Below are 23,565 nucleotides of genomic sequence, written 5' to 3' on the forward strand. Positions count from 1 at the left end.
TTGGATGCAACTGAATACAGGGGCGTCTGTCTGTGTGCAGGGCACTGGTGCATGTTCAGCAGGTACTGACTTCACAGCAGCTGTTGGAGGTGCTGTAGGTACTGACTGCGCAGCAGCTGTTGGAGGTGCTGTAGGTACTGACTGTGCAGCTAGTGGTGGTACTCTGGGAAGTGATGCAGGGGCTTTACTCTGTGAGGAAGTGCTAGGCACAGAAGGTGGTGAGAGAGAGATAGTTTGTATATATTGTAACCTTAGTTTTGACAGGTATAGGTCAAAGGTCAAAAAGATACACATCCTAACTCTCTATATCTAGATCAAAGGTCATGATCATAAAAATATGAATAGTTATGTTAAATCTGGATCACATCCATTCGTGACCATACATGGTGCTGCCATGTGTGTTTTTCCGCCCCACACGTTGCGCACACCTGGTACATCTTTTCACATAGAATATGAAACTCTCTGTGGTAGGACATAAAAATATATATAGTTTTGTTAAATCTGGTTCACATCCAAATCGTGACCATACCTGGTACGACCATGTGTTCCCCCCACCCCACCCCACACAGACACAAGTTGCATACTCATGTTTTTCCTCTTCACATAGAATATGAAGCTCTCTGTGGTAGGTCATAAGAATATATATAGTTTTGTTAAATCTGGTTCACATCCAAATCGTGACCATACCTGGTATGACCATGTGTTCCCCCCACCCCACCCCATCCCATCCCACCCCACACAGACACAAGTTGCATACTCATGTTTTTCCTCTTCACATAGAATATGAAGCTCTCTGTGGTAGGTCATAAAAATATATATAGTTTTGTTAAATCTGGTTCACATCCAAATCGTGACCATACCTGGTACGGCCATGTGTATCCCACATCCAAACAAAAATATCACACACACACACACACACAAACACACACGTGCATGTGCAGACAAACGCATGCATACGAACCTGCTTATAAAAGTCGAGCATCCCTCTAGGCTTTATAATACTCTGTACTTAGAACAACGTGTGCGATCTTACAACATGGCTGATGTTTGTCCTAACGCGCCAAAAAAGCTCACCCTTTTTTGGGAAGAATAGAAAAAATGTTAGAACATGAAAAGATTCAATATTGGGTAATGTCAAACGGATGTACAGCCGGGTTTTTTTTTCGATGCAGAAAAAGGAACCGTTTTGCTTTTCAAGTTCTCGGTCCCGGAACACACGATCTTTTCCTTTCACGTAGAATATGAAGCACTCCGAGTCAGGCCTAGGTCAACAACGTAAAACCCCCGTTCTGATGCATTCCCGAGCACAAACACACCCCACACACACACACACACACTCGAATGCATACGAACCTGTTTATAAAGTCGAGCACTTCGAAAGTTTTAACATCGGAAAAGGTTCGACCGAATTTCCAGAGTCAGTTCTTCACTACTTCGAAAGTTTGAACATCGGCAAAGTTCAACAGAATTTCCAGACCCCATGGATTTCTCGGCAGGTAAAAATTTGTATTTTAATCAATTAATAGTTAAATATAAATTGAGATACAATGTTTATGTAATTATCCAGTAGGCAATGATATTGATATAAACTTAGAACTAATCATTCTGAGTACAAAAATCATCATACTTATCTGGTCATTATGTAATCTGGTACGATACTTTATCTAAATTGTAAATATTCATTACATTTATATTACAGTGCAAGACCGAGTTAAGCTCATCTGTTTCTAGTGTATAGGTAATTAAAATTTGTCTCTTAGATCTATGTAGTGATCTAAAATGAGAATGTTAAGTTATTAAAAGTATGTTTTACTGTTTTATAGACAGCTTGGTGATTATTTCTGATGATGAGATTCCCGAAACAACCACTCAGGACCTTTTGAATCTGAGTTCCACACGTAAGTCACAACATAAAATTGTGAATGTTTCATGCTGTAAAAGTCTTTCATACGTGAATATAACATTGTTTGTATCATATTCAGAATTTGAGGGAAACGTGTCTAACAGTGATTACGACGGAGATATTTCAGGTGAGTTGTAGTATATTTACCTTCTATTTACACAGCACAAATAAATAAATAAATAAATAAAATAAATAAAAGCTTTTTCACATGTTCTGTGACTTATAGATACGAGTGCTGCAATAGAAGACCCAGAGGAAATCATCTCGGAAACCGACATTCAACAAGACATCGAACTACAACAGATCTGCGCAGTGTGGCGTGAATTCTTCGAAGCAAAGACTGATTTATTGGAAAACTTTGGACAGATTGATTATACACTTGAATCTGGTCGAGGTACAGATTTTATCCCTTTACTGTACAGCACGCTTGAAAATGTGAATAGATGTCTCTCAGTGAGCATAAAGTTGATTAGAAAATTGTATGATAGATATGGCGCAGAAAAGACTGAAATGCAGTTCGGATATGGAGATTAAAAAAAAGAGAACCGAAAATTCTCCATTATCGCATGATTTCTTTTATGACGGAAACCAGAGTTTTTCAAATGATTCGCACACACCCCTGAACCCATATTTAACTGAAGCGATCAACAGGCTGAACGAAAGTTTAATACCGTCACACCAAGTCGTTAGTGAGAGACCTAATCAGAGTCCAAATCACGTCGTATCAACCACAACGGTAACGCCGAATGATATATTTTCTGAATTAAATCAATGTCTGTTAGAGTTACATAATAACCTAAATGAACACGGTCATTCAGTACAAATAAACCCTGATCTAATCGATGCAGTCAATCAGTTGAATGAAAATTTAAGATCGTCAGAACAGAGCAATACTCAAAATGAAAACCCCAGACGAATTTCCAGTCAAACTGTATCAAGTACGCCGGTCACGTCGCACGACATATTTTTCGAATTAAATCAATGTCTGTTAGAGTTACAAAATAACCTAATCGAACAAAGAGAATCTTTGCAGATAAATCCATGTTTAATAGACGTGGTGAATCAAATCAATGAAAATATGTCATTACCTCCCGTTCAGAATATCGTCTCGACTCCAGAAAACGCTCAGGAACCTAGTCCGTTATCTTCTCATGATATGATACACGAACTTAATCAAAGTCTTATGAGGATAAATGACGGTCTTGTTAACTTAATCGAAAACCCTGACAATATTGCACAAAATTCGGAAAACGATAATGAACGCAACCGACCAATGGAAAACATACAATCACCTAATACCCAAGATTCTCAAATGGAAAACACACATTCGCCCGATACCCAAGATTCTCAGATGGAAAAATCGCCCGATATCCAAGTAGAGCAAGAGGGTGATGGATTAGATCCTAATATTAGAATAATTAATCGGGAAAGATTCAACAACACTGAGATTAGGAGAAGAGTGAATTTTTCTTCTATCGCGAACGTTGACAGCTTTGCAGATTTTTATAATTATGTTTTAGAGATTTTAAACAGCGCGATTGAAATCGCTAACAATTAATTTCTGCCAAGGATGTAGTCACCGTTGAAATTAGAGGTGATACGATCAATGTTTCATCACGCGTTCAATTAGACAATGGTGTCATCGATTTAGGTTCTTTTCTGACCATGCTCAAAAATGCAATTCAGAGTAAACGTGAAATTTTTACCGATAATACCCTTGAAATAGTCGTCCAAATCGTTCGACCACCTCGGGGTGGTGGAATTAGAAGGAAAATAGGCCATATATTCAAATCAGAAACCCTGCAGAAGAAAATGCAGCATCTATACATTTTTCACAACAGAGACAACATGTGCTTCGCCTTGTGTGTTAGCCAACTTTTGAATCGTGAAAAAAATGATTTTGAAACCGAACAAATCGCTAGAAAATTACAACACGATGTGGGATTATCCGTAAACACCGCTGTCAGCTTCGCTGACGTACCGAGATTTGAGAGACATTTGAATTGCAAAATCGTAATCATACACTGTTCTGCTAGCAAAGCCGGATACTCTTTCTTTCAAACTAGCAAGACTCCCCACGAAAAAACCATTTACTTGTTTTTACATGACAACCACTATTACGGGGTTAAAAGTATCAACGGACTTTTAGGAACGAGTCATGTTTGTCATTTCTGCCATTCGGGGTTTGACGTTTTATGGAAGCATAAATGCGCTTATAGCTGCAACGTTTGTCACGACCCCGATTGTTACAAACACCCTAAGAATGTTACTAAATGTCCAGAGTGTCAGAGACTGTGTAGCTCCCAATACTGTTTCGAGAGGCATAAAGCAAAGATTAAATCGCACAAAGGCGAATATTCTATGTGTGAAACGGGATTCTACTGCGGTAAATGTAAACGTGTGATAAGGGATAATCCTTCTAATCGTGAGAATCACGTATGTGCCCATTCGAAATGCATACTCTGTGGCCAAAAACTCGATGAGGATATCGAGCATAGATGTTTTATACAGAGGGCCAGGAAAGAAAGCGAAAATACGGATTATGTGTTTTACGATTTTGAAACTAGGCAGGAAACAGGAACACATGTAGCTAATTTCATATGCTGTATTGATTTTAAGGGAGAGGAGTGGGTGGCTGAAGGGGATGATTGCGTCAGTGCCTTCTTTAAAAAGTTTCGGTGTAATGCATACCACGGATACAAGTTTATAGCCCATAACGCTAGAGGGTTCGATTCATACCTTTTGTTAAACCATTTAGTGAAAGAAGGAATCACACCCGAAATCATAGCACAAGGCGGTAAAATTTAGTGTTTCATCGATACCGCGTTTCCTCAGTCCTACATTGATAGTCTATCGTTCTTACCCATGAAATTGAGTAGCATCCCAAAAGCCATGGGTTTTTCGGAAAGCAAGAAAGGCTATTTTCCCCATTTCTGGAACACCGTAGAACATCAGGATTACGTAGGGCCGTATCCTGACCCTAAGTTTTACGATGTAGATGGCATGATGCCTAAGGATAGAGAAGAATTCTTTAAGTGGTACAGAACGGTTTCTGACAAAGTCTTTGATTTCAAGAAAGAGATGGCGGAATACTGTGTGAACGATGTAGAAATTTTGAGAAAGGGTTGTATAGCTTTCAGACAAGAAATTCTGGATAGTACAAAGGTCGATCCTTTTAAATGCATAACGATCGCATCTGTGTGCATGAAAATCTTTAGAACCAACTTCCTGCGTAAAGACACTTTAGCTATTCCGCCGCTTGATAATTACATCACCACTCAGAAATCTTTCTCAACACCTTCCATACAATGGCTCGAATATGTTTCAAAAACGCAAAACCTACCCATTCGCCACGCGTTGAACGAAGGTGAAGTCAGGTTCGGTACCTATTACGTAGATGGTTACTGTGAGGAAGGGGAAAACCGTAAGGTTTTTGAGTTTCTTGGGTGTTTTTATCACGGCTGTGAAAAGTGTTTTCCCTCAATGACCCCGCATCCTCTTACCAAATCAAACGCAACCTTCGGAGATATCCGTCAAAAATCGATGGAGAGAATTAAGAATTTGCAAGACACTCTCAATTTGCAAGTCACTCTGATGTGGGAACACGAGTGGAATGAAATGAAGAAAAACGACAATCTCGTGCAAAATTTTCTAAAAGACATTGACTTTCCTGAGCATTTAAACCCTCGAGATGCTCTTTACGGCGGTCGAACAAACGCGTTAAACTTGCATTATGTAGCTCAACCCGGTGAGAGAATCGATTATTTCGACTTTACATCGCTTTACCCATTCGTAAATAAGACAAAGACATACCCGATCGATCACCCTATCATCATTTATCGTGACTTTCAACCTCTGAAAAATTACTTCGGTATCATTAGAGCAAAGGTATTACCACCTAGGGGTCTGTGGGCACCTGTTCTACCATTTCGTGTAAAAAGCAAACTCCTCTTTCCTCTATGTAGAACGTGTGCCGAACATCAGTTAAAACATTGCGATCATACGGCTCAGGAGAGAGCTCTTATCGGAACATGGGCATCTATCGAAATTGAGAAAGCCGTCGAAAAAGGTTACAAAATTCTAAAAGTGTTTGAAGTGTGGCACTTTCCTAAAAGGTCTGATAAGCTTTTTACGAGATATATTAAAATGTTCCTCAAGACCAAACAGGAAAGTTCAGGTTATCCGTCCTGGGTCGTTGATGAATCATCTAAACGTGAGTACATTCGCAAATATGAGGAGAACGAAGGGATTACGTTGGATCCGAAATTTATCACTGTTAATCCTGCCAAAAGATCCGTGGCTAAACTCGCACTAAACTCGTTGTGGGGTAAGATGTGTCAAAGACCAGACAGATCTAACACGACCTTAATTCGAGATCCTGCCGAGTTTTTACAGTTCATGTTCTCCGATATTTATAATGTGAGTCAGTTCTCTTTTTTGAATGAGGAGGTGGCGATGGTACAGTGGCGTTACGCAGACGAGAGATTGATTAAACCGCTAAACGCTAATGTATTCATCGGCATTTTCACTACAGCGTACGCTAGGCTTGAGCTGTACAATTTGATGGATCGATTGGATCAGCGTTGTTTGTACACAGACACAGATAGCGTCATTTTTAAAAGTAAGGAAGGTGACTGGATGCCACCCTTAAGCGATTACTTGGGTGGACTTACCAGCGAACTAGATGATGGCGATCAAATCGTGGAATTTGTAAGCGCAGGTCCTAAAACCTACGGTTACAAAACCATGAAAGGAAAAACAACCATGAAAGCTAAAGGCATTACTTTAAATTATATAAATTCTGAAATTGTCAATTTGAAATCACTAACAGAACTGGTGGACGAGCGAGTGAAAAATCCGGATCATACAGGTCATCTCGTAACCACGCATAACCAAATCATGAGAGATAAAAAGGGGTTTCATTTGAGAAACAAATCACAGTTGAAAAGGTTCAGGGTTGTGTACGATAAGCGTGTTTTATTATCTGATTTTACAACTCTCCCTTACGGCTATTAAGACTATTCTTGTATATAGGTGTGTATAGTTTCTGTTGATGTGTTTTGTAAAGGAAAATATGAACGTGACTGCTTTTGACGCTAGGATGCAACTTCCCTTTTCATGTATCGTATGTGGACCGAGTAATAGTGGAAAATCTTTTTTTATCAAAATGCTGTTGGAAAACTGTAAAGAGGCAATGTCGGTTGTTCCGGAAAACATTGTCTGGTGTTATACGTGTTGGCAGCCTCTGTACGATGAATTATTGACCAGAATAAAAATAATTTTTCTTCAAGGAATACCTGATTCTTTGTGTGATGACGAACTATTTCCTCCAAATAAAAAAAACTTGTTGGTAATCGATGACTTGATGGAAACCGCCAGTAAAAATGACGAAGTAGAAAAGGCTTTTACAAAATACACACACCACAGAAATCTGAGCGTCATCTACCTCGTTCAAAACTTGTTTTTTCAAGGAAAGACCAGTAGAACAATCAACCTGAACACCAACTACATGGTTCTTTTTAAAAACCCTAGAGATAAATTACAGATCAGCATACTGGCTCGTCAAATGTATCCGGGTAACAGCAAGTATTTTTTAGAATGCTTTCTCGATGCCGTCTCTAGACCTTACGGGTATTTATTTGTTGACCTGAAAGCACAAACGCCAGAAGAACTTCGTCTCCGTTCAGGGTTGTTTCCGGGGGAGAAACCGGTTGTGTATGTTCCGAAGAAGAAGAAAAAACTTTAAAGTATCGACAACAAATGTCTGAGCGATTGAAAAAAACCCTACCGTTGCTGAATTCATTACACAGGTCTCCATCCCGAAGGAGAAAGGATATATTACGCGATGCGCCCACAGATCTCATCCTGAGCATATGTGAACTAGCTTTAAACGTGCTCAGGGGAAACATACCACTGACGACAAAACAGTATCGGGTTTTAAAAAAACAAAAAAAATGGATCAAACTATTTGCTGATAAAAGAGCGTCCGTTGAAAGAAAAAGGAAAGTTATTAATCAATCCGGAGGATTTCTTCTGCCTTTGCTCAGTGTAGCCATTCCTTTTATAAGCAGCTTAATCGCGTCCCGCAACAATTAACATGGAGACTGCTGAGAAAATGTATTTAGTCCCTCAACATCAGATCGATAAACTTAGAAACATCACCGCGGAGAAGGAATCCATAAGAAAGACTGTTGAAAACAACTTGGACAATGCAATACGTGGTATTTTATCAAGGACTGATCTGAATGATTACGATAAGGCGAAACTCTACGCGTCTGTGCTGCAAAATTTTTTAAACTTGGTTAAAGTAGGAGAGCAGGAAACCGCCCAATTGACCCTGTCTCTACCTAAAATATCGGAAAGCAAAACGGAAGCAGCTGTGACCGAACCCCCCAAAGACGAGATCGTGCAAGAGGTCCTCGCTAACATTTCTGCTAGAAACAAAAGAAACGCTTCGTACGTTATGGAAAAACTTTTAAAAGCCGGGGCTGCGTGGAACGATAGCGGTGAATTTATTTTTAAAGGAAACACTATCAAAGGATCTCACATGGTGGATTTGCTAAAAAATCTCACGGCCCCTTATCGAGTATCCGACGAACGGAGGCCTTTAGGTTGGAAAGAGTTCTTACAGACAGTAGCCAACCTAAATATACCCTTTTCAGCAATACCTAATGGCGGTGTTCGACGCAAAATATCTGACATAAAAAGATCTAAAGATATCTCTCATCTTGTTTCCCCACCTAAAAGCAAAGACTACGATTCTGAGCCAGTTTTCAAATCCCCCGTTTTTAACCGTACTGACTGGTTTGATTTTTGAAAATGACGAGGGACAAAGCATGTTATGTTATGTTATGTTACCCTTTATTTCAATAAAATAACTATTGTTTAACATTTTTCTTGTGAAGCATCGTCATTTAACATTCCACTACATATGTAAATGATACATATCTAGAGAGTTAACACATTGTACACATGTAATTGAATGCTTTTTATTTACTCTAGGGTACATTTTTTTAACGAATGACACAACAGTGTTATCATTTCTAATTAAATCTTTGCTATACATAGACATAATACGGTTAAATGAATAACCTTTAGCTTTGTGACACAGAAAAAACACACAGTGTTGCCCGCAGCAAACAGACGTAAAGTTTTGAACTTGTACAGGGTTATATTTTATTTTGCAACAGTTCTTTGTCAAAAAATAATGAATCGATCGAGGAAAGAGTTCGTAGTCTGGAGGGTTTCCGTACGAGTCAAAAAATTCTCCTGTGTTTTCGTCATTAAGGCATAACGCTAGCCAGTGCTCACCCGGCATGTGTCTCGGATGTGTGTTTACGATGAATAAAGCTGGAAGCTTTCTCAGAGTACTTGTAGGTAGCTCGTCACAGGCCATCACGCCATGAAATATTTTATCTATTTCAGGACAACTTCTCATAACCTCCGTTAGTTCTCTGGTATCCATGAGTTACTGGTAATCGATGAGCACGTTTCTTCGATTGTTTATTTCTAGAATGCTGTCAAAACTGGCATACACTATTAGATTCACCGTGATCGGAAGTGGTTGACGAAATCTGAGTTCCAATCGCATATTGCCCGATTTTATTAATGACAAATGTTGCCCACAATCGTCATCGGGATTCAGGTTGAAAGCGAATAAAGTATATCCGTTCAGGTACTCCTCTCTGTTTATTGACAAAGCCTGATCTTTCAGCTGATTTCCTGATGCTAAAATTAGAGAATGGAATTCACGGACCACGTTACCGGACTGAAAAACAGGCTGAAACGGTTTTGCAGGATATTGCGTACCATCTACGTACAGCGCGATAAACTCTGCATGGTAATGTTTAAAATTAAAAGGGTTTTTGTTGTACGACCCGCTGAAGGCATCGTTGTCTACCATCCCAAAGATAATGGTTTTAGGTAAGGGACCGAGGAAAAGGTTCTCTTGTGAACAAATGCGGCTCCCTGCAGCTAGACTGAAGGTCTTCAAACAGACTCTTTCGATCGGATACTTGGCTGTGGCGGTGAGAAGTGCTTGTCCGTGACCGATTTTTACAGACGGTGAGACGGTTACTTTCTTCAAAAAAAGAGAAGCATTGAGTATTTTCAGATTGAAATTTGCATTTCCTTCCTTCATGAAGCAGAATTCAGCTTTGCTGCGAACCATTTCAATCCTCAAATCAATCCCGTTCAGTAAAAGTTTATCCTGAAAAAATATATCCGAGTGAATGTGTCCAATCAGGTCGAAGGTGTTGCTTTCAGCACTGAAACTGGCCCTTTTTCGAGGCCTTCGTTTCGTCCGTCCGGTTCTGTGGCGTCCATATGCCCCGCTGTGTCTTTGTAGAATAGCCCGGTGCAAAATTGTGTTTCCAGTGTATCTTTTCCATAGTTGATAAGACTTTCAAAGGTGGCACGGTATGGGTATGTACTGCTAGATTGAGAAATAAGACGATCCCCGAGCATGACATCCACTTTTGAAAAAAGTGAGGCTACGGGGTAGTTAACGACCCCAACCTTTGCATCGTTAGCTATATTGGAACCGTCGATGTTCACGATTTTACAGGTCAGATGTAAAAAAGTGTTGTTCAAGTCGAGGTAATCCTCCCCGTTTCCAGCCACATAGAACTCCAGGGGCCCGTTGTCCATAAGAGCAGAAAGTGGTGGTATTTCGACATAAGTGTACTTTTCGATACTCGTTTGGGTAAAAGGTAATGTGAAAATATCCAATTCTGTCTTGGTACACTCTGAGGATAGACTGTGTAAGAACGCCATGATGTTAGAAAATGTTCAGCCGATTTCTCTTGTGAGAGATGGAAGGGTGCCTGTTGCCTCTCTGCTCGGTCTTTTTCACACTGTTCTTGATTTTAGTAACCTTACGTCTTTTATTAGGAACCACATGTCGACGCCCTGGGAGCCTTTTAGATTTTTTACACGCAATCAACGCAAGCCCCGATCCGTCTTGATTCTGAGCTTGTGTCTTGCTCATAATGTTGTTGAATACGTCACTTACGAACCCTTTAGCAGCTGTTTTTAAATGAGGCTTTGCAATAGCAAAACCCCTTTTGAGGAACGGAACCGCCATTCTAAAAAGACCCTTGAACAGTCCTCCTAGCCCCGACCCATACATGGTGGGGGCGCCTTGAAACCCAGGAAGACCATTTCCAGCCTGGTGGACATAATAATCCACGTAGGTCTGCGGATGAACGTAGCTCCTATCCATCATTTTACATACGGAACGAATGTTTAGCGGGTCTAAAGTGTATAGTTTAGCAATAAATTTCCCGTAACTAAAAGGTATAGGCTTGTTCTGATCCGTTTTGACTTCGATTACTATATCGGTAATGTGGTTCTTGGTGAGAGGTACGTAATGCAGCTTATCATAAGTAATTGTGACGACTTTGTTGTTTTCACCCGTTACATGTACGCATCTCAGTAACGGAGAAAAACTGTCACCAACCCGTTGATACTCGATAACATCTGTATATACATACATCGTATAAAAGCCTGCGTGAATATCAGAGGGGTTAGGCGCTTCTGGTTCTCGGGCCGTTATCGGAACACCGGGGTTCATACCGAGCATATATGCTAATTTTCCATTAGCTTTGAACGCAAAATGTTTTTGGGATACGATGCGTATTTTATTTTTCATAGGGTTATAGAATAGCTCTATTCCGAGCTCCATTTTCTTTATGTTGTTGTTGATTTCACTAACCACTTCATCGATATTTTTATAATATCCTGGAGTGATATTAAAGTTACTGTTTAGTGTTCTCTTTCCATCCCTCTGAATAATATGACACATACTGTCTTCCTCCGTTAACGAGTACCAACTCTGGATATATTGAACCTCTGCGAGCGATACTTCCCATATTCCGTTCAAATCGATTGGTTTGGCGAATTTAGTAGTGTAATGCGAGATCTTATTATTAGGGTAAATATCCAAAGACGCGTTGCTTGGAAGGGTCACAAAGAAACCACACTCTTCCATGGTTTAATGAGTATAGTTTTCAGTTTTGTTCACGGTGATCCTTTTGTTATGTTAACTATGTCTTTGACCGGAACCCACGAATTAAATTTATCGGGCCAACCCACCCATTTCACCAGGCAGATTTTTTTCTGGTTTCGGGTCTTTTCAGACAAGATTTTCTCAATTTTAAACGTCTTGTCCTTACCGATAATGATCTTTTGTAGCTCGGGTTCATAAAATGTTCCGTCAATTTTTTCACCATCATAGTCTCGTAATTTATACACTGGGGGATCTCTCGGTATCCGTTCGGAGATTGTAAAATATTCATCCGTAAAGTTTTGCTCGTATCCTTTCTCAAACTGTCTTTTTAAACGAGAAATTCTAACGATATCACCAACTTTAAACTTGAAATTTAGTTTCTTTAATTTAGGTGTGAACAATCCGTAGAGGGTTTTAAATACTCTGAAGGAATTGGATTCGTTGACCTCGGCAGGTTTTATTTTGATGCTGGAATGGTAATTGTGATTGTACGCTAGAATCAAATCCTGAACTATGTCGATGTATTTTCTCGTGTTAAAAGCGGTAAAATATCTCCACATCCTGGTCTGTAGCGTTCTGTTGAACCTTTCACACACCGATGCTTTTTGCCCCGTACCCGTAGCAAAGTGAATAATGTCATGTTTTTTCATTAATGTTTGAAAATTTTTGTTAAAAAACTCCTTCCCTTGATCAGTTTGTAGTTTTCTGGGGACCCTACCTTTAGTTACTTCGATTCCGGTCTTGTTTCGTAACACACGTACCCAGGCATATTTGGATAAAATATCTATACACGTGATCATAAATTTCGCATTGTCGTTACTCTCTGACAAGTTGCTCATATCGACTAAATCAGCTTGCCATTGTTCATCGATGTTCTTCACAAAAACCTTGTTTCTTTTAAACTTTGTAGATACTGGTTTATGTAGACTGTATGCATCCTGCTCTGCTAACCAGTTTTTTATTTCAGTATCATTAGCTCTTTTACCTATTTTCTCAACAATAGCTCTTTGCAAACTCTCAACACCACCGTACGAACCAGGTTCTGACGGTGTATAATATATATTCTTCATCAATCGTTCAGTCATTTCGAGTGTCAAGGCGAGAATGATCAAACACCAGTGTAGAATAAGCATTTATCTCAGAACACGTGAGTAAGGTATTACATATTCAATCAAAGTAACATTTTCCATTCTAAACACACGCAGGTTTAGATACATGTTTAGTTTACATTCAATTGATTCAGCAATACATATAAAAAAAAAAAAACTTGTTACACACCTATGTGTTAAGGACACACGCTATTTACGAATGTCTTCAGCATTTTTGTTTTAATCGGCTTCAGCCTTTTCTCGCAGTTAGAATAGACATGGCTTGTTTTGAGGTTTCCCATGTATGCGATGGTTCAGCAGGTTCCAGAGATGAGTGAAAGTTCCAGTAATCTACGACGTCTTCGCACACTTGCTCGTTGAAAACGTCTTTGGTTTTCTCCTTGACCTCGTTCAGCACGGTTTTGATGTGAGGCTCGTCTCGCCATTCACACACGGTGACTTCAGCGATGCCTTGAATTTTTTCCAGGGAAGGAGTGTGTTTGATTCCACACAGTTTCAGACCTCTTGCCAATGTGTATTTGAACCATGGTTTAAACAGTTTTTTCAGCAATCGGTAGGTGTTTAGGTGTAGATAGTACTCTTCAGGATCGAACAAACACGCGTGTTGGAGTTGACTCAGGTGATCGATCGCGCAGCCGTGACAGTTGTCCTTCAGATCTTGTTGGATAACTCTGTCCAGCAGTTCCCCCGTAACAGCACGTATGATGGTTAGAACAGTGTTGGTTATACACCCGTCGGCTTCATCGTTGGTTGTCAGATAGGTCAGATTTCTTTTTCCTAGGCTTTCACCGTCTTCAAAACCCGAACTGGTCACATCATCATCATCATCAGCAGCAGCAGCAGCAGCATACAGGGTTGCATCAGAGGTGTAGAAAACGGGGTTGATTTCACAAGACATATTGCTGGTTGACGCTCAGAATACTTTGGATCGATATGTAATCAGACTCATTTATATAGCGTGTGGGAGGAGTCTTGGGGAGGTGGAGTTTCTGATCAAGAATAGTATATTGACGATCTCAGAATAAGACTTCTTCTAGCCTTTTTTTTATTTGCATCATTTCTTTGTCTCTTCCAGTTTTTTGGAATAATTCATCGATTTGCCGGAAGTAGCGTTGCAGATCGTGCCAGCTGGTTCGGTCATACCTCACTTCACAATTCTCTTTGTTATCAGGGGCGTTGTCACCGGTTAATACAGCAGCACAGTGCAGTGAAACTTGGTTCTTGGAGAAATTTGTTGCTCTGATACAGTATTTGCATTGAAGAGACGTACTGTTCCATTTACGTCTGTACGCATCCGGGGAAAAGAAATCCATTCTAACAATGTAGTCAAAATCCTTGCACCATTTTCTGAACTTTTTCCAGTCACCTTTGTTAAAAGTTACGTTCTCTGTAGCACGGCTCCAGTGGATGTGTCCCGGGACCGAGAACTTGAAAAACAAAGCGGTTCCTTTTTCTGCATCGAAAAAAAACCCGGCTGTACATCCGTTTGACATTACCCAATATTGAATCTTTTCATGTTCTAACATTTTTTCTATTCTTCCCAAAAAAGGGTGAGCTTTTTTCGGCGCGTTAGGACAAACATCAGCCATGTTGTAAGATCGCACACGTTGTTCTAAGTACAGAGTATTATAAAGCCTAGAGGGATGCTCGACTTTTATAAGCAGGTTCGTATGCATGCGTTTGTCTGTACATGCACGTGTGTGTTTGTGTGTGTGTGTGGGTGTGTGTGTGTGTGTGTGATATTTTTGTTTGGATGTGGGATACACATGGCCGTACCAGGTATGGTCACGATTTGGATGTGAACCAGATTTAACAAAACTATATATATTCTTATGACCTACCACAGAGAGCTTCATATTCTATGTGAAGAGGAAAATCATGAGTATGCAATTTGTGTCTGTGTGTGGTGGGGTGCAGTGGAGTGGGGTGGGGGGGGGGGGGGGGGACAAATGGTCGGACCAGGTATGGTCACGATTTGGATGTGAACCAGATTTAACAAAACTATATATATTCTTATGACCTACCACAGAGAGCTTCATATTCTATGTGAAGAGGAAAAACATGAGTATGCAACTTTTGTCTGTGTGGTGGGGTGGGGGAGGGGGACACATGGTCGATGACCTACCACAGAGTGTGAGAAAAACATGAGTATGCAACTTGTATCTGTGTGTGGCGTGGGGGGGAACAAATGGTCGTACCAGGTATGGTCACGATTTGGATGTGAACCAGATTTAACAAAACTATATATATTTTTATGTCCTACCAGAGAGAGTTTCATATTCTATGTGAAAAGATGTACCAGGTGTGCGCAACGTGTGGGGCGGAAAAACACACATGGCAGCACCATATATGGTCACGAATGGATGTGATCCAGATTTAACATAACTATTCATATTTTTATGATCATGACCTTTGATCTAGATATAGAGAGTTAGAATGTGTATCTTTTTGACCTTTGACCTATACCTGTCAAAACTACGGTTACAATATATACAAACTATCTCTCTCTATAATGTAACTTTTCACCAGCAAAGCTATTTTTTTTGTTAAACTTGCAGACAGCGCCGGCAAGAAGTGTCTGTGTGTACGAATGTATGTTCACGAATGTCTCTGTTTGCTCGAGTGTCTGTGCGTGTGTGTGTGTTTGTGTGTGCATGTAGGCTGCGCGTTGATTTAGAAATGCTCACAGTGATCAAACTGACTGGAACTACCTGTGCAATAAACGGTTATAATGCACACCTTCCAGCCAATCAGAATCCGATATTCACACTGACCATGGTATAAACGTAATTAATGCTTAGGATTCATAATAAGCTTACGATATGCATTGCTTTCTTCCAATGTTCATAGAAACCTCTTCACGGCTAAAGCTGCAGAGATGGAGGTTGAGGGGACCATGAAGAGGTGGCTCCAGCTGGCATCAGATCGAGAGTGCGGGCGCAAGAGAAGACTTTTGAAAACTTTTGCAAAAAGAAGGTATTTAGAGTGTTTTAACTGTGGACTCTTTGTTAATTTGTTAAAATGTACATATTGTAGTCTATTTTTGATTGTTTATAAAAGTCCTTGCTGTTTTTAAATGGTTGAATTTGTGTGTGTGTGTGTGTGTGTGTGTGTGTGTGTGTGTGTTGGTAGCTGGGTGGGTATACCAGTTGCGGTCGGAAGTTTACATACCACTTGCAGTATCTACAAAATCTTAATACTCTTTACAAAATAAGATTGATCATAAAAATCCTAAGTTTCTAATTTAGTACCGCCATGAATAAGCTATTTCACATAACAGATGTTTACATATAGTCCACAAGATAATAGCTGAATTAATCAAAATTACCCCATTCAAAAGTTTACACACGTTTGATTCTTAATATTGTGTGTCGTTACCTGAATGATCCAGGCCTCTTTTTATGTGTTATGATAGTTGTTCATGAGTCCCTTGTTTGTCCTGAGCAGTTAAACTGCCCACTGTTCTTCAGAAAAATCCTCCAGGTCCTTCTCATACTTTGCTTTTCCTGCATATTTTAGCCCTTTCCAGTAGAGGTTATATGATGTTCCGATCCATCTTTTCACACTGAGGACAACCGAGGGACTCGTACACGACTATTCCAAAAGGTGCAAACATTCACTGATGCTCAAGAAGGTAACAGCATGCATTAAGAGCCTGGCTGTAAACGTTGTAAACAGGATGATCATGTAAATTGTTTTGTCTTCTGGGATACTTCTTCTATGCTGTATTAACCATCTTTCTGTAATAAACCTTTTTCACCTCAGAGGACGAGTCTGCAAGTGTTGTCTAATTTCACAACTAATCACAACTCAGTTTTTACATTTTTTTATTTTATTTTTAAGAAAAATAATTAAAATTCAATAACCTTGAGAAAAAACATAGTACTACTTTCATAAAATGTCGTGCAGCTTGATGCTAATTATAGTAATGTATAGTAATTCTGAGTCTTGAACAGTAAACTCTCAAGTGTCATTGTCATGTCACAGCAAACCAGCGACTCCGTTTCCCAGAATGCACCTCAGACTACAAACATGGCAAACACAAACTACAACTCCAAACCAACACACCGACATTGTTAACAGAATACTAATCAGACAAACCTGTTACCAATGAACCTACTACATTAGAGAAGGAAATACTGGATGTGAAGTGCAGTAGTGCTAGTGTGTGTGAATAGACTATCAGTTTAGATACTGACCCTGAACACTACTAACATGCAGTGCTTTCTTGGGGTAGTGATGAAGTTGGAGTTGAACCGGTAAGAAAGATATTAGAGAGAGGCTTCTTTACACTCCTGAGGATGTTCAATTAGAACCTGCACCAAACTCACCTGATTCAAGTCATCAGCTAATTAAGCGGCCTGCACGAGCTGAGGTGGGTGCTTTAGAGCAGATAAAACACTAAATGTGTTAGATAAGAGTTCAGAGCCTGTGTTCTAGACACATGATTTAGAGTGGAGACTTAGACTTAGACCTTAGGCTTTGGAGTTATTCTGATTATAGGTTTCAGTGAGGAAGTGACTGAAGTTAAGGAGAGGAACTGTAAATAAAGTTATAGTCTTTCTGAGTAAACAGAATAAGGCTATATTATTGTTACCGGGGGGGAAAAAAAAGAAACTCATAGTAGCGCTGATGAAATACATATACATGACAAAAACTGCTAGGAAAAAGAACTCAGAACATTTGCTTAACCTAATACGTTTTTTTTTCCATCTGCACATAATTATTTTAGCAGTTGCTTTTGCAATAAAAAGACTTAAAGTCGAGGGTCCCTGTAAGTATCTATGGAGAGAGAGAGAGAGAAAGAGGAGTAGTGAACCATTGACATCATGTACAGCGTTAGCATGAAGGTGTGATTGACAGTTTTTAGAAATCACTTCCTAATCCTATGCTAAGATGAATACTACTAGGCTACTACTCTAGTAATAATAATAACAATAAGAAGAATAAGAAGAAAGATAGATTAAAGGGTGAGGAGTAAAATCAGTATAAAGTGGGGCTGTTTTGTCTTCAGCAATAATATCTAGTGCTAATAAGTAATTTGTCAACAACATTGTATATATCTAGTGCCTGGTAATCAACCTCCTCACCTGGTGAGAGGACAGTCCACTCATCCTGACATTTCACACAGTATGAATAATAATGATAACAAAAGGAAGTAAAGCTAAATGAATGTTTTAACTGAGAGCAATACTTTGTACCCATATTTCCAATTGTATAGTAGATTGCACACAGTTTTTGCTTGTTACGTTTAGACCCGAGGGGATTGCAAACTTCAAAAGCACCATCGTCATTGCACCATCGCAAATGCTGAGGATCATCAGCCATAGTCCGTTGTAATACAGTGTCTTTATGCTTTTGGTAAATATGACATCTAAAGGACTCATACTTTGAAAAGGTCCTCTGACAGTCATTAAGACTACAAGTTATTGAAAAATTTGCCTCGTGCATGAATGAGACCAATGTGCTGGATTAATTTGACAATCGTTCTCCCAGAGCATTTAGGACAACAGAATAGACGAGGCATTTTTGGCAGATATTACTGTAAGAGGTTGATTACTCTGGTAACTGGAGTAGGTAGAGGCTTGTCACCATCCACAGTAAGTTTCAAAACATATTGCTGAAGAAAAATCAGAGTGTTCTTCAAATGAGATGGATATGTTGAATTGAAGACAAAATAAGCACAAAATGAAGCAAGAGCCCTTTCATCCACACCGCTAGCCCAGCAGATCTCTATGCCATCGACTTTGATGACTGCAGTGACTCTTCTTGTAAACACAGTTTTGCAGTCAGTGACTTCTGGTACTTGCAGCGGTAACAGCAGACTTTCTATGCCAGCGACCCGCCTTCGAGCCTCAGCTTCATTAACTGTTTTTTAAAGGATTGGGTTTTTTTCACTGTAGAAGTTCACTACAACTGTAGAAGTTGTAGAATAAATTCCCCATGAACAACACTGACTGGAGCACATGCCAATTAAGTTGATGGACTATTAGCAAGTTATTGTCATGCATTCATATAAATCCAACAATTATGTTTTTCACTATTTAGCTGTCTTTTTACTTTAAGGATCTAATAAACTGCATATATGACATGATTTTATTTACAAGTATCATGTTTGTGATTTTAGGTTATTCGTCAAATAGTACAGCTTCTGACCATTAAATCAAAACAGACTTGTGATTTGATGACATAATGCTTATTTATTTAGAAACAGAAGTACCTAAATACAAATATGCTAAATACTTTATATTTTTATATATAAATAACCAGGTGAAAAAGAAGACAACCTTCCAATTGTGAAACTGGTTATTAAAGCCCTTAATTAAGTGTATTGTCCATGCAGTGTGCACAGATGTCCTTCTCATCTAGGGATAAAATGTTCCGCTGGCCCTTTAAAAAGCAGGAATGTGAGTTCCCGTTCTGCCCAGGAGTATCGCGAGAGTTCACCTGCGAGCAGCGCGATGTACAACGCGATGCAGGTGTTTCTTATGAAGTGTGAGAACCGGGAAGTTCTTGTGCGTGAAGCAAGACTTTAAGTTTAAAGTCACAGTGGAGCCACTGAGCAGTGAGATTAAGCGTACTCGTCAGGCTTACAGCTGAAGACCAAACATCTGTGGTGAAGTTCATCGCGGAGTGGTTATGAAGAAGCTCGTGAATATGATCTGTCATACGGTTGTATAACTCCGGTAAGTAGACGAATGTGAAATGACGCCGCCTCGGTAAAGTGTAGCGAGACTCAAGGTGTTTTTCCAGTCGCTGAAATTCCATGTCCTTCACTACAGAGCATGGTTGATCATCAAGCGCCATAAACTCCAATACTTTCTGAGTAATTTCTAGAGTTTTTGTGCTGTCGGATTATCAGATATTTTTAAATTATGGATAGATGAAAAATAGCCTTTCGGTATCGGCCGATACATCGGTGTATCTCTAGTTAAAACCAAGAATATAATGGGTAATTGCATATTTCATTTTAATTGACCCCCCCCCCCCCTTTTTTTTACTGAAGCAGCCTTATATGGTCTTGCATGTGTACAAATATTATATTTGTATGTGTATGTTGCATTTCCTACTGTCGATAAGGAAAGGGAAAAGGAGACAGACTTATATTCTTGGTTGTACAAAACCACGCTGTTACTTCAATTCAGTTCCATTTTATTTGTATAGCGTTTTTTAACAATAGACGTTGCCTCAAAGCAGCTTTACAGAAACATATAAACACGGGATACAGATTTTAAATGTGCGACAGTCAACACTGGAACCAGCACCAGACAGGTCATTACAAAATTATGGATAGACGGAATGTAAGAAAAAGAGTAGTAAAAAAGTCAATGTAATGCTCACTTCATTTGGAAGTCATTTAGGAGAAAATTATCTTGGTGCTGCAGTGCAAGATGACGAGATAACTTCATCTAATATCCAAAGTGTTGCTGGTGGCACATATCATTATTTTGGTATTCTTAAAGCTTTGTCCAAAACCATGGAAAGAATCTGGTCTATTGTTCTAGAGAAGTATGAATTCGAACTTCAACTGAACATGGATGTCTTACCACTGTTTAAAAGTTCGTCTCTGTAGTTTTGGCCAATTATAGGGTTACTGCAGGGTTATACTAAGAAACCAGTTGTCATTGCTCTGTTCTGTGGTAAATCAAAGCCAACATCACAAACTGATGAATTTGAAAGATCTAGTCAGTGAACTGCAAGGGTTAAGCAAGGGATTTGCCATAAATGGGAAGCAATTTTTCCTAAATGTCACATCTATCCTGTGTGATGCTCCAGCTAGAGCTTTTATAAAGGGAATTAAATCACATACTGGTTATTCAGGTTGTGACAAGTGCATCCAATCTGGTGTGTACATCAACCATAGAATGACCTTTCCTGAGATCAACAGCCCACGTAGGACTGATGAGTCTTTTATCAACATGTCTGATGAAGACCATCATACTGAAACATCTCTTTTAAAAGCTGCAGGAATTGGCATGGTATCATGCTTTCCACATGATTACATGCACCTTGTATGTCTTGGTGTTATGTGAAAACTGCTGGACTTATGGCTTGCTTCAGGGCCTTTATGTTGTCTTTTGTCTGCTCGCCAAAGTGTTATAATCTCAGACACACTTGTTAGCTTGAGACGTTATATTCCTGAGGACTTTGCTAGGAAACCCAGGCAATTCTCAGAAAGACTGAGGTGGAAAGCAACAAAATTGCGACAGTTTCTGTTATACACAAGTCCAGTGGTTCTTCTTGATGTGCTGTCATAACCAATGTACAGCAATTTTAATTATCTGTTGCTATCTTTATACTCTCCAATCCACTCTTTGTATAATTCTTAATGACTTTGCTCACAGTTTGCTAGTGTCATTTGTAAAGCATTTTAGTGAGTTGTATGGTCCTGAATTTGTTATCTACAATGTACATGGGCTAACCCATCTTTCTGAGGATGTCAAAAAACATGGAAGCCTTGACTTCTTGTCTGGGTTTCTGTTCGAAAACTTCCTGGGATAAATAATTTTTTTTTTTTTGAGAACTCCACACCATCTCCTATAACAGGTTATACGGAGACTTTCAGAAATGGACTGTTTCATGGTAATTGCTGAACATTTGGATATGAAAATTGTCTTGAAAAACAACATGAAAATGGCCCAATTCCACCGGATTTTAATAAAGTTGATCAGTTCCAGGAGGTTGTTCTAGGTAGCACTAGAGTTCATCTATCATGTATGGGAGAAAACTGTAGGAATTGGAGGTAGTACTTTGGTGTAGTAATGAATATTCTTCAATGTCAGGAGAAAGTAAAGTGCTTAAAACACTTATCTAAATGAAAAGCTTACAGCACCTAGTAGTCCCATTCAGTCTCCCAACCAAGAACTAACCAGGCCCAACTTTGCTTTGCTTCTGAGATCAGGCTTTGTCAGAGTGGTATGGCTGTAAGCAACAGATGCCACCAAATGGGGCCTATTTAAATAGTATAAACAAACATCTGACTGACTGACTGACTGATTGACTGACTGATTGACTGACTGATTTATTGATTGATTTTCCTTCATTTCTACACAATCAGTCTGACTGTGAATTGGTGGAGTCCATGCACTTCTTCAAATAAGACAGGGTGCTCACTCACACCTGATTGTCATCCCGTTGATTGAAAACACCTGACCCTAATTTCCCCTTCAGACTAACTGCTCATGCAGACGCCAACAGTGTCTGCACCATGCACGCTTCCTTTACAGAATGCGCTTAAGCAAGGTCTTTACAAGAAAAATAGGGTCCAAACCCACATGGGCTGTGCACAGCGGACTGGCAGCTCATCACCTTAACCTCTTGCTGACATAGCTCACGCGTATGAAATTACATCCCGGTGTGTGGAGCAAAAAAGAGGTTTCGGTGCAGGTTCTTCGCCCCTGTCGTCTGGACTGCGGAATGCGCTCTGCGTTGACGGACCTCCAGAGACGCAAGAGCCTTACAGCAGCTGTGGCCAAAAAGCATTGAAATACAGCTCACGGTCGCGAAACACATAGCCACAGTGCTAGCTCTTCACATTTCTCCACCCTCTCTAGTGCCAGCTCAGGGACCTGTACAAAGCTTCCCGGTTGTAGGCCTTGTAGGTGTGAGACAGACTGCAATAAAGCCAGACATTGCTGGAAAGAGGAGGCAAAGTGAGAAGCTTGCGACGAGGATGGGATTCGAACCCACGCGTGCAGAGCACAACGGATTAGCAGTCCATCGCCTTAACCTCTCGGCCACCTCGTCCGAGGCCAGCCCCGTTTAACGAAAACTATGCAAATGAGGGTTTCGTGTTCGCCGACTAGATGACTGCTTCTCAAATAGATCTGATTCAAGTCTTGGGGTATGAGCTGTGCCGTCATATAAACTGAAGGGTGACGATGCGGCGAGACGGCCCAAAGGTCTCACAGAACGGGACAACTCCATAGTCGAGCCGTCGCAATGCAATCCAATCCTTGGGCGGCTAGGTACCGACTACCTATGGACTGCCCGTCCCAGCGAGTTAAATTTCTTTGGAAAATGTAACTTTTACCCGTGACCCTGAGTAGGATTACGCGGTATACAAGATGGATGGATGGATGGAAATGTAACTTTTATCCTTACCTGGATATACACAACGACTGTGGAAAAGGGGGGCATGAGTTGCGACGTTCGTGAGGCAGCATGCTACGTGGTGTATAGCATGAAAGCGTGGGAGAAAAACCTGCGCAAAGCCTTTGGAGACGAGACATCACCCACCGTGAGCTAACGACCGTGGCAGCGGTGGGATTTGAACCCACGCCGCCGAAGAGACTGGAGCCTAAATCCAGCGCCTTGGACCACTCGGCCACGCTACCCGCAGGCCGGGGTGGTGGTAAACCCGTCCGTGGGAAGAAGGTGACCGGGTCATTCCGCCGGACAACAAGAAATCTGGCATGGGCGCGACAAAAGGGCTGTTGTGAGACTCGAGTGCCTTTCGCTTAACCGGCTCTGGCGGAGACATCTAACCATTTCCAGCTGAAGACAGAGCTAAGGCCTGGTCTTTTGGACGCGATTCGTCTAGG

At 40.3% G+C, this 23,565-nt stretch overlaps 1 protein-coding gene and 2 non-coding genes across 4 annotated transcripts; 1 reads left to right on the forward strand and 2 right to left on the reverse strand.

Moving 5' to 3' along the window:
• The first annotated feature begins 1,322 nt into the window (after positions 1-1,322).
• On the forward strand, positions 1,323-7,197 carry LOC128630378 (uncharacterized). Of its 2 annotated transcripts, XM_053678857.1 has the most exons (3): positions 1,323-1,738; positions 1,824-1,898; positions 1,983-7,197. In XM_053678857.1, the coding sequence occupies exon 3, from the start codon at positions 4,769-4,771 to the stop codon at positions 6,917-6,919; it is 2,151 nt and encodes a 716-aa protein (XP_053534832.1). In that variant the 5' UTR covers positions 1,323-1,738; positions 1,824-1,898; positions 1,983-4,768; the 3' UTR covers positions 6,920-7,197. The 2 variants fall into 2 exon arrangements, with proteins under 2 accessions (XP_053534832.1, XP_053534831.1); XM_053678856.1 differs by having other exon boundaries at positions 1,323-1,898.
• Positions 7,198-22,686: 15,489 nt separating this feature from the next.
• Positions 22,687-22,768, reverse strand: trnas-gcu (transfer RNA serine (anticodon GCU)). Its single transcript has one exon. It is a non-coding gene; the product is annotated as a tRNA-Ser (tRNA).
• A 508-nt stretch (positions 22,769-23,276) lies between these two features.
• On the reverse strand, positions 23,277-23,358 carry trnal-uag (transfer RNA leucine (anticodon UAG)). Its single transcript has one exon. It is a non-coding gene; the product is annotated as a tRNA-Leu (tRNA).
• Between the last annotated feature and the right edge of the window lie 207 nt (positions 23,359-23,565).

This window comes from Ictalurus punctatus, unplaced genomic scaffold, assembly GCF_001660625.3.
Source record: "Ictalurus punctatus breed USDA103 unplaced genomic scaffold, Coco_2.0 Super-Scaffold_100056, whole genome shotgun sequence".
In the NCBI taxonomy this organism is placed as follows: Eukaryota; Metazoa; Chordata; class Actinopteri; order Siluriformes; family Ictaluridae; genus Ictalurus; species Ictalurus punctatus.

What these genes read in the sequence shown, in the direction of transcription:
- LOC128630378 (XM_053678856.1), top strand. Translation starts at nt 4,769, where the DNA reads ATGAAATTGAGTAGCATCCCAAAAGCCATGGGTTTTTCGGAAAGCAAG.